At 50.6% G+C, this 14750-nt stretch overlaps 1 protein-coding gene across 1 annotated transcript in view; it reads left to right on the forward strand.

Moving 5' to 3' along the window:
• The window catches only part of LOC122387248 (wiskott-Aldrich syndrome protein family member 2-like), a gene marked incomplete at its 3' end in the record, with an annotated part of 49228 nt that extends 35096 nt beyond the window's left edge, over positions 1–14132 (forward strand). The window contains exons 4-5 of the mRNA XM_043377304.1: positions 11267–11485; positions 13750–14132. Of these exons, the coding sequence (XP_043233239.1) occupies positions 11267–11485; positions 13750–14132 (602 nt within the window). The remainder of the gene's footprint in view (positions 1–11266; positions 11486–13749) is intronic.
• Positions 14133–14750: the final 618 nt, after the last annotated feature.

Consider the following 14750-nt stretch of genomic DNA (forward strand, 5'->3'; position numbering starts at 1 on the left):
TTCCTCCAGTTACGTCATGTCACAGTATCTAAGCTTTGCTGGGGCGTGATCAGGTGTGATTACCTGGTCATTATAAATCGACTCGACTGCGGGCCGACTTCGATTAACTCACGGTCGTCGCTGAAGGGAGACGGCCTTGCCCAGGGGACGATGTCTGGATGTCTCGGGGTAGAGGCGGGTAGAGGCAGTCGGGGACGATAGTTTGGCCTTTTATACAACAGACCCTTGAAATTCCACCGCTTGTGAGCAGTGAGTGCAAGCCCAGGGGTGAGGGTGCTAGGTCACGATCGTCGTGCAGCCCTCCCCTCCTCTCGGTGAGGCAATCCCTGATTCCCTACCCGCAGTCACAGCTCAATTGGTAGTGACGCGTCGTTCCACCCGCGGTCCGCCAGCGCTGACAACCGCGTCAGTTTGTGCGAAGCCGCGCCAGTAACTCGTCCCGGATCGTGTCGGTGACTACCCTGTGAATGTGGCCGGCCTGGCTCCCAGGACGGCGCCGACCGCCGCGCCGCGCCGGGGCCTTGGACGGGGCCTCTCGAGGGCGGGGAGCGGGAGCCGTTATATCGGCAGCATACCCGGTACAGAGCCCGCCGGCCGGGGCATAAACACTGCTCTGCAAACGGGCGCTGACGATATGGCCGCGCTGAAACCGGCCGACGTCTGATGTGATGGCGTAACGCAGAGATGTATGGATGCTGCGAATGAAAGCCTGGCTACGAACGCTTGTTTCAATGTGACCACTTTTCATCTCCTACTCGTACTGAAATTACGTGAAGAGGCGTAACTTCCATCGCTCACTGCTCATCTCATAATCAATCATTTCAGGAGGTTGTTATATTTATACACTATGCATATGTAACATAAACGCATCGATTGCACATGTCCCGACACTTCAAAAATGCACCACAGCTAGAGCGTCCAGCAATATCTCACCCGAGTCCCGCTGCGCGAGCAGCCGCCAGCATCTGTTACTGAACAGACTCCTGTCAAGGCCATGCACCGGGCAGATATTCACCGGTTCTTAATCCGGTCGTGACTTGGCATTACAGCACTGAGAGAAAAATCTCCCTCGGATGCGTCTAGCTATGGTGTGCGGGCGCATTGGACCGTCGAAAAGCCGCCTCATATGCTGTTCTGGAGAAGATTAGGTCCTTGATGACGTCAAGAGAGAACCGGTCTTTCGGTCATTTTTACATATGGCAATGCAACAACGCAACCCGCCTTTTTTACGTTGTCCATGGCTTGGAAGAAAATTTTATGATTCCATCTTCCGATAAAGGGTGATGGTATTACATACATGCATATTGCATAGTCATACGCTTATAACTCTCCACCGAGTTTTTCGTGCATTTCATTCTCAAACATGACGATCACTGACAATATGAACAATGGCTCTGAAGGTCTTCAGTTACAATCATCATCTTACGATTACAATTCAAATCTCTGGTCGTCTGCGAGGCCCAGTGATAATCCTTTTGGAGCGTGCGTCACCGTGTCATGACAGTAAGCTCAACTGTGTAGCCTTCGTGACAGTGAGCTCACTTGTGAAGTCGTCATGACAGAAAGCTCGGTCAGTGTAACTAACATGACAGAAAGCTCAGTCGTGTCACTGTCATAACAGAAAGCTCATTTGTGTCAGTACGATGGCCATGGGAGATGAAATGTCATGCCAGATGAAAGTGCGATTACATGGATAATGTTTGGATGACAGTGAGCTGACACTTGAGAAGAGTAAAGGACTGTGTCAAGGGGTGTCATGACAGAGTGACCTGGGTGGCAGTGGAGTCAAGTGGCAGACTGTTAAGGATGACAGTTAATGTGACTCACGAGTAAAGTTGCCAATCATTCTGGCAGCGACCTGACAGTATGAAGACTTGGCAGGCTACTGATTAGGATGAAATTGGTACCTACTTAATTGTTTCCCAAGTCACGGTCTCCAGAGCCCAGATCGTTCCTTGTCAGCGTCTTCATCAAGTGTCGTGCCTTATCACGAGTATCCAGTTTGAGTGTCTGGCCATGTCAGTGTCACACCTGTGGCAGTGTCTTGAGTGTCATTGTCACGCCTCTATGTCAAGGCTTTCAATGCCATATCCCACCTTGTCACGGGTTTCCATTCCTCGTGCTGCCATACCGGTCCACAATCCGCGCCGTGTCATCCCGCGTCATCCCGTGTCATCCCGTGTCGTCCCGTGTCTACCCGTGTCGGTCCGTCGCCGTTCCATGGGATCCATCGCGCGGTCGAGTGTGGCACTCCGGACGGCCTTGGCGTTCAGGGACGCAGCGCTTGGTCGCTGTCATGACAGGCGCGCCTGCCAATTACAATGTGTCCTATCTGTCCTGGCTGTCCTGTCCTGTCCTGTTTGTCCTGTCTGACTGTGCTGACTGGTCTGGCTTGGATGGCTTGTTAGCCCTGTACTACCTGTCCTGTCTCTCTTGTCCCGATTGTCTCATTCTGACTGTCCTGCCTGTCTTGCCAGCCGTAGATATAGCTTGTTGCCGGTCCGGTAATTTTTCGCTGATTAGTCCGTCGGACCGTGGACAGTCTCAGTAAGTATCACATCACGGTCCAGGATAATCGTTTCCGCCTCGGTCTGTTTATGACACTCTGGCTGGTAACGACTTTTTTACCGCGTTGTCCTTGGTCTCCTCATTATCTCACACGCTGTCCTGATGTCCTAGAAGTTCGGCAGTGTTGTCCTCAATACCTCAGAAGTTCGGACACTATGTCCTAAATATCCAATGTGTTGACCTGACTATGGCTGCCCTCATTATACTTCGAGTTGTTCTGACTCTCCTCAATGCTCAGAATAGCTGTCCCCAATGTCTGCTTCGATGTCCTAAATGTCCTCAACGGTTACAAAGATGTCTTGACTGTCCTAAATGTCCGCAATGTCCACCAAGCTGCCCTAAATGTCCACAATGTCCACCGAGCTGTCCCCAATGTCCGCCGTTCCGGCCGTGTCCTGTTCCGCGGACACATGTCCTCTGTCCGCTTTGGTCATCGCGTGAGGTGGTCGCCGTTTTCCGCCTCAGCGATCAGCTATCTGTTTTTGTGTTGGGAGCAGCCATTGTTTGTCCAATGAGCCATGTTCTGCAGTGCAGGGATATGGCTAGACTGCACTCGAATCGGTCGCACGTCCCATGATTTCCATTGCAAAAATGCCTCGTTACATTTGCTTGAATCAAAGCAAGTGATCGTCGTTATCGAGCGGTATTTGTTTTCTTGGAAAATATCAGACCTTATCTTTCTAATCAGATAGATGAATATGCGATCGCTTAGTAAGTTGTATGCAGTTCCATGTTTCATCATAGCTTAGCTCGAATATCACGCATACATACGTACGCATACAGCACACATGTCAGCAACAGAGCAAAGACCACCATTCGACCTGCACTCGCAGCGCACGGACCATACCTTGTTGAGGCCTTCGGCTGCGGCAGACCTGCACTGGCGACTAGTTTCCTGCACAGAGTACTGTTCCGCGAAGCGTTTGGGATTAGCCTAATCCTCCTGGAGCGGACAGCACGCTCCTGGCAGGCAGGAACAGGACCGGTTCATGGGAACTCTGCCGCGCTCATACTCAGCCTCTCAGGGAAGGCATCCGAGGACATCTGGGCAGGTGGTGGTCTCTCTCTCTCTCTCTATTTCTCTCTCTCTCTCTCTCTCTCTCTCTCTCTCTCTCTCTCTCTCTCTCTCTCTCTCTCTCTCTCTCTCTCTCTCTCTTTCTCTATTTCTCTCACTCTCTGTTCATTTCTCTCTCTGCGTCTCCTGACTCTCTACTCTTTTTATTCTTTCTTTCGCGTCTCTTTCTTTTTCTCCCCCTCCTCCGCTGCAATATTCGTGGCTCCACCCTATTCCTTTAACTTCTGCATCATCAAGCCATCGCCCTCCCGGCACCCTCATGCCACTGTACTAGCTCCTATTCATAGACAAGCTCTCCGCCGGCCACAAGTGATTTGCAAAATCGCTCTCATGACCGCCGCCTCCGCACCAGTTCGTTTATCTGCACGTGCCTTCATGGCCCACCGGTCGGGCTGTGCTGGCCAGAGCCTGGGCCGGTCACTTCAAGGCCATCCGGTCAATGGTAGCATTCATGTCGCCGACCGAACCGTTCGACTGCAGCGCTGGACTCGCTTCCGAGTAGCGTAGGTATACCTACACCCCGATCGGAAAATGATAAATGGCTCTTGCGTGCCATGTATGCAAATTCGATGGCCGCTCTCCATGCTGAATGCTGCCTCGTTGATCATCGTCCTGAATGGCAATCACGGCATGCATATACAGACCGGCTGTCTCTGTCATGGCCATTCAATTCGGCCACGTCACGTGAGGTAGAACTGCGCCGTGCTGCCTCCGTCTGGGAAGTCCAGTGCTGGAGGATCACAGCCTGGCTGACCCGCCGCCGGCGTCCATTTTGAATTGAGAATGTGACGATGTTCGGCGTGCTCTGTTCGTAGCTCCCCTCGTTTGGCGTGAAGGGAATAGGTATGCTGAAATGTTCATAGATCGTGATCAAAAGCCTGAAAAGAGCCGAGCCAAGTGTCATGATCGTCTTGACTTGAGGATAATCTCTCGTTTGGTCGGTGTCCGGGGCATTTTCCGACCACTCATTTAGTTTACGATTCCTTCATGTAAGCAGCGTCAATTCAGTGTGGTTTTGCTTGCCATTTCATCATTTTGCCCGATTGCTGAACTGATAATTCAGCTGACGACTCGACTGACTGTCTTAAACAATTTAAGGCGATTCTGAAAGTGATTTAGGTCTGTAGGGCCTGCCAAGTGCTGGAGTTGTGCAATTTAGCAACTTATGTTTTCAATCACGTTGAATACGGACTACATCCATGTCTGTTCTCTCAGATAAATTGCAAGACCATGTCATGAGCGTGCTGGACATCAAACACTGAGCGCAAATTTATGTCGATTTATTCCATAAACGACAGGTGATTCGTGGATCTCCTTTTGAGAAGGCCTTTGATGAGGGGACTTTAATGCCGTCCCGAAACAGGGACCGCTGGTAGCAGAGGCTGTCGTCATTCTGCCACCATCAACCATCAACCATGTCAACTTGACGAATGTCCAGGAGGACAGAACACGTGCTGAGTCTCGGGCCAGGTCCTTCAAGTAACGGGATCACCTTGTTTGGTGGCTGTAAAATGGGCCACAGAAGTGTGCACGGGTTGTCCGTGTGTGACACCTGCGGTTCTTGGTACAGACATCGGTCACCCGCAGGCCTGCCATGGGCACAGTGTCACTGCAACACGTGCCACGTGTTTGCAATATGGGATTGGTGATATAGAAGGATGCTTAGGAAAAGGCTCTTGTGTCAATATGCTTCGTGTTACGCAAGATTTGTAAGATTTTCTTTTCAGTCATATGAAATGTATGACGATTTAAAACAACACCACATGAGCTTTCAATGTAGGCTGAGAGTGAGCGGCTCATTATACGGACAATTGCCATCGGACATTTGTGCACGATTTCTATTTGGAGCAGTTGAGAGACAAGATGTTGCACAAGAAGACTCAAACATGACCTCAAGTATGCAGATACGTACAGTGGGTCTATTTAAGATCTCCAGAGCCACCACGTGGAGCTACGGTCGGGGTAGGGCGAGTCCAAATCCCGAGGGAAGTGAGGTCACCGGTCATTGTGGGGGAAGGAGGGAGGGGGAGTGAGGCGGTATCACGGCGCATGGGGCGTGCGTAGCGCCGGGAGTGGTCCGCCCAGGGCCGCCCGCCACTGCGCCGAGGCTGAGGGGAGGGGATGATAGCTGCGGGTGCGTTCACTCCGGTATGGTGGTATCCTGTTCATGTGGAACCGGCAAGAACGCGACTGAAGGGAGTCATTATCTCAAACAAACGGGCAAGCCAGAGGCAGCGTCGGTTCCAGCCAAAATGTTGAACAATGATAATTGAAATCTAGGACGTATTCATAGCATGCAACTTTTCAGTCGATAGTTGCATGATGCTTTTCATGATGCATGATGAGGCTTTTCTATAAACTGTTATTTGAGTTAGATATTTTTCATTTGGCACGTTCAGTTTAGGTGGGTTTTATCGGGTCGAAAAGAATCAGAATAGAAAAAAGAGTTGAAATGGCTCCAGACAAATGACAAAAAATATTTTCAAGAAAAAATGAAACTTAGCTAAACGTTTATAAGCGATAATTTTGACTTTTGGGGAGGATATTGGGGAAAGATATTGGGGAAAGATGTCATCGTGCTTAGGTGTGTTGCAGTAGAAGGAAAGATTTTGGTTGTGTCTAGATAAAACCAGACCCGGGAGTGGGGCTCGAACTCACGACATCGCGTTCAGCTCACAGGTTACCCAACCTAAACGCTACAAGCACCTATCGCCCTGCGCAGCTTGCTCAGTGTTTCGGCTAAAGTTCGGCCAAAGTGTCTGACGTCTGTCAATGTCACGAGGCGAAACCCCAAGGTAAATGTCCGTCCCGGTAGCTCGGTCGGTAGAGCGTTGGACTCCATGTGCCATGTGGTGAAGGCGCACGTCCCGGTTGCAAAAGTCCGGGTTCGAAACACGACGTGTGCTTGACGTTTTTTGAGCCTCCTGACGGGTATGGTTGTGGTTGGTGGCAAGTGGCAGGCCGCTGCAAGGCAAAGTCGAGGGCCTGAGGGGACCGGCCGTGCGCGGCTATGTGCGCACGTTAAAATTTGGACTCTAAACCATAGACCATTTTGCCATAGACTAAACCTCAAAACCATAGTCTGCAATAGACCAGGAATTGCTTGATCGGAGGGTAGATGGCAGGGCCAACACTTAACAAGCTCAGCTTAGCGGGGACTCTGTCCTTGTGATTCCTTCCATCCAAAAGGTTCCGGCCAAATTTAGATTAAAAAAGGGGAGCCGAACCAGGTTGGGTCCGAGTTGAACCAGGCTGGACCGAGGTCATACATGCAATCATGGTCAGACAAAACAGAAGTTTATTTCGGGTCAAATATTTTTATTAACTGATCTTATTGTTTTTTTAGCTTACACGCATAATAACTTTTAGCTTTTTTAACTCGAGACTTCATGCACAGAAATGTAGCGTTCGTCCACTTTTCCTCATCGTCTCTTAGCGACTTGATTTCATGTGGCGGCGGAACGGGGGGGGGGGCATCGGGGCACCGTGCCCCCGTTTGATTTTGGCATTTTAACATTAGCCCTATGGGCGTTGCATGGAAAGAATGGGACCAAAAGTCGGCAGTGCCCCCACTTCGTTAAAGGTGTTCCGCCGCCACTGCTTGATTTGACCCTAAAGGCGTCTTACCAGCAAAAAAAAAAAAATCACCTGCGTTATACCTAAATATTTGCCCAAGGACGCTCTACGCAAGAAACGCCAGCTGGCCAAAAAACTGGCGAACGAATACGATCTTTCTATAGTGCTTGAATTATATTCAATGAAAATTTCAGGAGACATAAATAATCTTAATCCTTATATCTAGGCGCTGGCGGAGCAGTCGCTAGCATTCCATTGCCAGCTGTATTATCAACGCCACATTTGCATTACTTTGGGTGCATCATAAGTAACAATAGGTGAACCCAGGGGGGTGCGCTCCGGGCTTTTAACATTACGAAAAGTGGAGACACCTTCGCTAGCGCTGTCAGCATCGTAAGCATTCTAAACAACAACTGCAGTAATCCCACCAATCAGCGTAGGACAATACTCGACGCTCATTGGCTGATAAGCCAGTGACGATTTTGGGGGCCAGAGCGTTAGAGGTAACCTATAGCAGCACGGGCCGCTAAGTTTAGGACTTGATTTTGATATTATTTAGGCCAGTCTGATAAAAACTCTGGTCGGTTATGAAAACTGCAATTCATTCTAGTAGTGGTCCGACAAGTATTTTTGCTTTTTTTCTAAAACAATTCGTTGAAAAATGAGTTATTAGATGCGTACTCATGCCAAATTTGCCCCGTTACCATGGCAACCTGAGTTTGTTTGGTCCCGAGAGTCGCGGTTACTAAATTCATTGTTGTCCCCAGTTTTTCGTCGGGAGCGTTCTACCTGGTTTACATAGCCTTGGGTGAACCGGACACAGCAAAACCATGCCTCATTATCCTTTCCTTCCAAGCTGCCAAGCTAACCGGCCGCCCGGCCAACCACCGCGATATGGAACAACGCTGGAGTGCAGGGGCGTCGCCACGGATTTTTGAGTGGGGGGGGGTCGGGTTCCCGGACTTCGTCTTGATGGGTAGGGGTGTTTTTAGCCACACTCCCGGTTTTTTCGTGTGCCCGGAGAAAAACCTCGGCGCGCAGCGCCGCGAAAACAGCGGTATATCTTATTGTACATCAATTTTGCATCGTGCATAAAAATCAAGCAGAGGTCACCTGAGGTCAGGTCACAATGTCATGTCAAGTTCAGTTTTAAATGCCTCTTAAAACTGCAATCTTGTGATTCCTATAGATTATCTCTTGACTCCTATAAGTCTGAAATTTGGTGTAATGAATGGGATTATAAGTGCCAATAGTTCATGAATCTGGGATTTTACATCTGGGAAGCGAAGTCAGGTCAAATAGATATGTGACCTCACCAATCATGCTAAGATATGGGAAAAAGCACGATGCCCTCTGCTTTGAAAGAATATGCTAAAAACGCTAGATACTTTTGTAGCCATGGCACCTTGTTCATTTTAGAGATAAGGTGCAGCTAATGACCAGTGGTGACTGAAATGGTCAGTCATTAGGTCATCAAAGGTCTCTAACACATTTTCGACAACAACTTTTGATGGAGACGTTGTAGAGCGATGACAGCACCTGGAGTGTGTTCAGCTCAGTAACACAGATCGATCCATATGCAGCAGGTTCTTTTCCGGTCAGGTCATGACCTTTACCTGATGTCAAGTTTTCTATTCAAGTTTTTAAGTTCAAATTGTAAGCCATGCGACGTGTTTCGACGAAACAAAAACGATGGTGATAACATGAATATCATACACATTCACTGAATCATAGGTTGTTGCAGAACAAATGTTTCGGCAAAATCCGTCCGTTTAGCTGTTTGGACTCTATAGTACACAAGCCATAGGCCCGAAGTCATATCTGAGGCGAAGTTGGCGAAAGAGCTTTAAAAAGCTATCGAATACGCTTTCTGTGTTGCTGTAGCTCTTATTCGTATTTTGCGGGTCGCTAAGGTAAAACGTTTACCAACGTAACGCATAAGGCATGCTTTCGGCCCCTGATCGAGGTAGAGTTTCGCGGAAGAGCGAAAATGCTGCCCGTGATGAGAGAAAGCCGATGATGCCCAATTTCAAGGTCTTGGCCGGGTCATCTTAGGTCAACGCCCAAAAGAAGGAAAAATCTGGCCGCCTGCTAGACCTTAGTGAGCCGTAGTTGTTATCGGGGTCCCGAGTACGAGTTCGATGTTAGTCTTGAACAAAGATGATGACTCCATGCATTTTGGGTAGATCGGGTTGGGTCAGGTCAGGTCGACCAGCAAGGCTTCCTGCCGGCCATCTAGAGTGGGTGACTGACAACCACCAACGATAGCTTCGTAACATGTTACATAACCATCATTTATCAAAACTGCTTCAAACGGTTCAAACGGGCGCTAAACTCGAAATCGGCCCCAAAAACCACACTTGTAAGTGGAAGCAAATAAAACTCAAAAAAGTTAACCAAGGTCATCCATATTCGAATCAGGGCCAATTTTTTTTTTAGGATAGGTGTAAAATTTATTAACTCGAGGTCACTGGAAGTTTCGTTGCAATATACTCCTTTTTGCGCGTCTTATTAGGAAAGCCCCAGAGGGATCCACCATCTGACCCCATTTCCTCTATGCAGGCAGGTCCGAGGGTAGCAGGGCTGAGGCTAGCCAGGTACCTCGTAGTTACTGATACGTCATCCGACGAATCGACTGCAACCATTATTTTGACAATCAGACGAACGTTTGGGTCAGTTTTGACGCGCTCGCTCATTTGAGGGATAAAACGGGACTAAAATCATGATGTCATGCTGATGTTCTAGCCCGCAGCTTATTGACCTATAAGCAATAGGGACTAGGGAGCTCTTGAAGCGATTCTGAATCTGACGTTGTATTTGTTGATGTTGCTGACGCCAACTTCCCTGACATGATAGCTAAAAAAAGCATACTCAGCATCGCCAAAAGTGGGGGGGTCGACCCCCCCCCCCGGTTCTGACGAGTGGGGGGGTCGCGACCCCCCCGACCCCCCCGTCGGCGACGCCCCTGCTGGAGTGCGCCATTTGCCTACGGCAGTGCCCCACCGCGCCGGGGCTGTTAGACAGGTCACCCGCACCGTGACCTCGCCACCCGTCCCCCCCTCCCCGCCCACCTCCCAATCGGGCCCAGCTCGGTAGTGACCTCTCCTTGAATTTGACATGGACTCGACTAAGGCTCAACGCCATCTAGTTACGTCTGGAGATCCTAATAAGATCCACTGTACACGTGAAAACCAATGTTGCACTGGCTGAGTTGTGTCAGATACTCTTATAACCATAATAAACGTCATGTTTAAATCATGTTGATGACATGCTGACATGCCTCTTGGGATGCAAAATTGTTGTGGCATCATTCTGACACCAACCTCTCACCATATCATTGAATATTCATTCCCATTCCCCTACTCCCACCATCCTGCAGCATTACATTCAATTCAAATGAGTACAGCCCTGTATGACAGAACTCATAGGCGAGACCTACCACAAGTGCATGCCTCCTCGTGCTCGGGGCAGTGTTGTAAATATATGTGTCACTTTAAGTGGTGGTCGTCCGTTACACTCGTGCATTGCAGGGCGCCCGGTGCACAGCCGTTGTATGTACCGTGTGTATTTATGTTGGGCTGTTTCCTGGTGCAATGCTGGGGGACTGCAGCTGGCAGGCTGAATGTTAGCTAGCTGGCTGGCTAGCTGGCTGGGCTGGTTGGCTGGCTGGGCCAGGCTGATGGCTTGGATGACTGGCTGGCTAGCTAGCTAATAGCTGGCTGGCTAGCTGGCTAGCTGTCTTTCTGGCTAGGTCAGTCCAGTTAGCTGACTGGGTTGGCTTGCTGGCTGTGACTCTGGCTGGCTGGTTTGGTATGGGCAATTGGCTGAACTGTCTGTACAAATTGCTCCCGCCGTCCCCTGGGTACCCTGCCGGCGGTGGGGCGCGATAGGATATGGTGGGACGTCCCATCACGCCAGTGATGGGACGCCCATCCCATCACTCGCTGGCTTGGATGGCTCGCCGCCGGCCCCCACTAACGCCTCGCCACTCACGCTGCCGCCGCCGCTGCCTCCGCACTAACGCCGCCCTTCCCGTGACTCCTACAGCGCGGCGGCCGGTGATCTGGACAGGTGCCGTGCGGGCCCGTGGCGTCCCGTGCCACTGAGGCCGGCCGAGCAGCCCCTGTACCCCGGCCCGGGCCCGGGCCCCGGCCACGGCGCCGGCCGCGCCCCGGCCCCGGCCCCGGCCCCGGCGGTCCCGGCGGTCCCGGCGGTCCCGCTCCCGGCCCTGCGGGAGGACGACGGTGACCAGCCGCCCCGCAAACGGTCAGTGGTCGCTGCACGGAGAGAGCGACTCGCGGCGGGCCAGAGCACAGCAAATCGACCGATAGTTTTGATTGATCTTTCAGAGCAGCCGCTGGACGGTCCGACGAGGTGCCAATCCAACGAAATTCACGCGCGTTATCGATGATAAAACTGACGACGGCGTTTTACGATTGCGCCATTTGTCATTCGATTTCCAAATTCCAATTCCAAAACAAAAATGGTAAATCAAGGAGGTCGGAAAATTGCCTTCTCCTACCCGGAGCTCTGGTTGAACTGCTTTGCTCTGGCACCAGCTCGCATGAACATACTGCATGTGTCATCTGTATATTTATCACAATGTGTGGCTACCCGATGTGAATATGCCCCAGTGTGTGTCGTTATTGTGATTAAGCCCCTGAACATAGCACTGCCCTACCATTTCCTTTCCTGAATCATTTCGGAGAGGATGAAACATTGCACGCCATCCTCCTAACTTGTAATTATTGCAAGACTGCATGCTGCACCGTCCTAGTCCTACTATTTAAGTCGGCATTTCGAGCAAAAAGGAAGCGCTGGGACATGTTCTGTTGAAGCCGACCCGTTTTTTTTCCGTGCGGATCGTGTAGGTACTGTGTGCAGCGCCGCGCGAGGCTGGATCCCAGGAACCCGTCCGCTTACGGTGCGGTTCTGGCGCGGATCCATGGCGCCATTTTTGCGCGCCGACTGGTTTTGATGGCGCCGCTGAGTGTGGCGCGACGGAGACAAAAGTGGCGCGCCGCCCGGACACGACCGCAGAGGACGGCGACCGTCACCGAGGTGAACGGGGTCTCATGGCAGACAACAGGCACAGTCTTAACCGGCACAGATTGCAAGGTGGAGGTAGACAAGAATGCTCTTTTATGATGAAATCATTAGATCATGAAATCATTAGATATGAAATCACTGATCATTTCATTAGATTTTTAGAGTCTTTTATTGTCAGTTTACCCTTCTTGAAATGGATTCAGTTTTCTCTTTAAATCCTCCACTTTTCGAGCGGACATCCACAGACCATCAGTCATGTTACGATCCACCGAGCCTTCGTCTACATCCACGCAAAACAGATGATGTCGACAAATTAAAATTGTTTTGAGCATTCTGCATGCATTTGTCTGCCCCGCGTTGACTGCGATACAGTTAATTTCATCCAATCAGCACTTTCACAGCAGCCGATCTTCCATGTAGCTCCCCCCCGTCCTACATAGAGCATCCAGCAACGAACCCAAACCTTTCTTTCCTTTTTATTCGCTTACATCGCTAAATCTATAAACAAACATGATTTACTGACGTCATAAGACTGACCTTTAGCACTGTGCGTCGTTGCCCTCTGCTTGGCGGAGCCTCCGCCCGTCGTCAGACTCAGCATTAGGACGCCGCGATCGTGACGTCTATTATTTCCAACTGCGTCATCGCCGTCGTGTGATAATGTCTTGAGCGTCATGGAATGCTCGGCGACAGTGATAAATCAATCAAAGATTCGTAAAAATCGGCTTTAATGCCGCGAGTTATTTATTGGACGCCGAGCTAATGTGTGGTCGCTGGGAGTACGGTAGGTGCAGTTCTCTGATGTTGAGATTAAAATTCATCAGTAGATGATTAAATTCATTCCGCTGCTTTTTGTGTCCCAGATGATTTGTATTCTCTGAGCAAATATTGCAGTCCACACATCTTGATGCTCAAACATGGCATCATTGTTCAATGTCACAATCCATAACAGCGTCAATGCCTTACGTTTATCCTGAAGATGCGCATAACAGTTCTCAGTTGCCTGCAGTTCCTGAAAGCCTTATTTATCATTTCAGTCAATCAGACGAGGTTATTCAGCTTCTTGTGCACAGGAGTACAAACATCGATGTCGCTGCTGCTCCCAGTATATTCCCCGTTATCAATACACTTAAATAAACATGGTATTCCAGCTGTTGAAACGTTCCAGCCCACAGTTGTACGCCGGCTAAATACAACTGTACCTATGTCTTTTCAGCCGTCCACGAATCCCCTGTTTTAGCTACCGACATGTCATCCTCAAACGCCCCCAGACCCCCTCTTTTCCTCCTACTCCTCTAATGACATGTCACAAACTTCCTTTGACCCCGCCTGCCCCTTTGACTCACAAACCTACCTAGTTATTTGTCTTTGTTATCTTCCCGGTAGTGACATGTCACAAACCCCTCTGACCCCTATCTTCCCTCCCTTCCAAGTTCCAGTACTGACACATCACTGACAAACCCGTATCTCCTCCTCTGCAGCTACTGCAACTGGGAGGAGCGCTACGAAGCCGAGGTGGCCGCACGTGCTGGTCGCATGGACGACGAAGGACCGGGCGCCGAGCTGAAGCGTCCAGAGATGCCAATGATGGCCCCCATGGGCGGCCCGGAGCGCCCGATGCGCCCCGAATCTCCGGACGCTCACGAGGACTGTTCCGGAGCTCGTGACCTGCGCGTGCCCAGCCGCTCGCCGCCGGAGCGCCGCGGCCCGGTGGCTGACGAGCCGCCGAGGGGCTACTCGACTATGGAGGCGCGTGATCTGATCACAGCACGTGCCCGTCAGCTGCTGAGCGTGCTGCCCGGTCACCCGGCACTTCAGCAGGAGAGAGATGACGGCCCGACGGCCAACGGACAGCACAGAGCAGGTCAGTAGTGGGCGGTCGCTGGGAACAGTCACCTGATACTTCTTTCCAGGTTAGTGTTGATGACAGGCTTGGTCAGAACGGGCCGCAGCATCTTACTGCTGGCGTGATCTGTTGTTGTTAAGTGGCGACATTCCGGTAGGTAAACGACAGATGCACAAAGATAAGAAACGCTAGGAAATAATCATCCTTTTTCCTCATGCTCTGTTGCCAATGCTCCTTTCATGAATGCTTACGAAATCATCCAACATGAAACGGAAAGAGGTACATTGCATGTGCTATTTTATCGGCAGAACGTTACATTCAGGCCTTGAAAGAAACATTTATACAGCACGTTAGGCTACGCCCGTTTACTGTGGCCAGATACCGGCCAGAACAGCACACGAGCTTGTAAACCGTTGTCGAACGGCTCTCGGGGACACACGCGAGTGAGCACGCGAGTTGATAGAACCGAACTCACGGCGTTAGTATCGATTTTCCTGTCACCAGTGGCGGCCTTGGTTCCACACTACAGTGTCGTGACTGGGATCGATTCGTTGTCGGAGCCGCGGAGAAGCGGTTCACTGCTATCTTATTACCCAAAACGGATCAGCCGAGTGGTTATTTTTGCTCGCTCGCCCG

The sequence above is a fragment of the Amphibalanus amphitrite genome, unplaced genomic scaffold, assembly GCF_019059575.1.
Source record: "Amphibalanus amphitrite isolate SeventyFive unplaced genomic scaffold, NRLGWU_Aamphi_draft 000278F_arrow, whole genome shotgun sequence".
Lineage (NCBI taxonomy): Eukaryota > Metazoa > Arthropoda > Thecostraca > Balanomorpha > Balanidae > Amphibalanus > Amphibalanus amphitrite.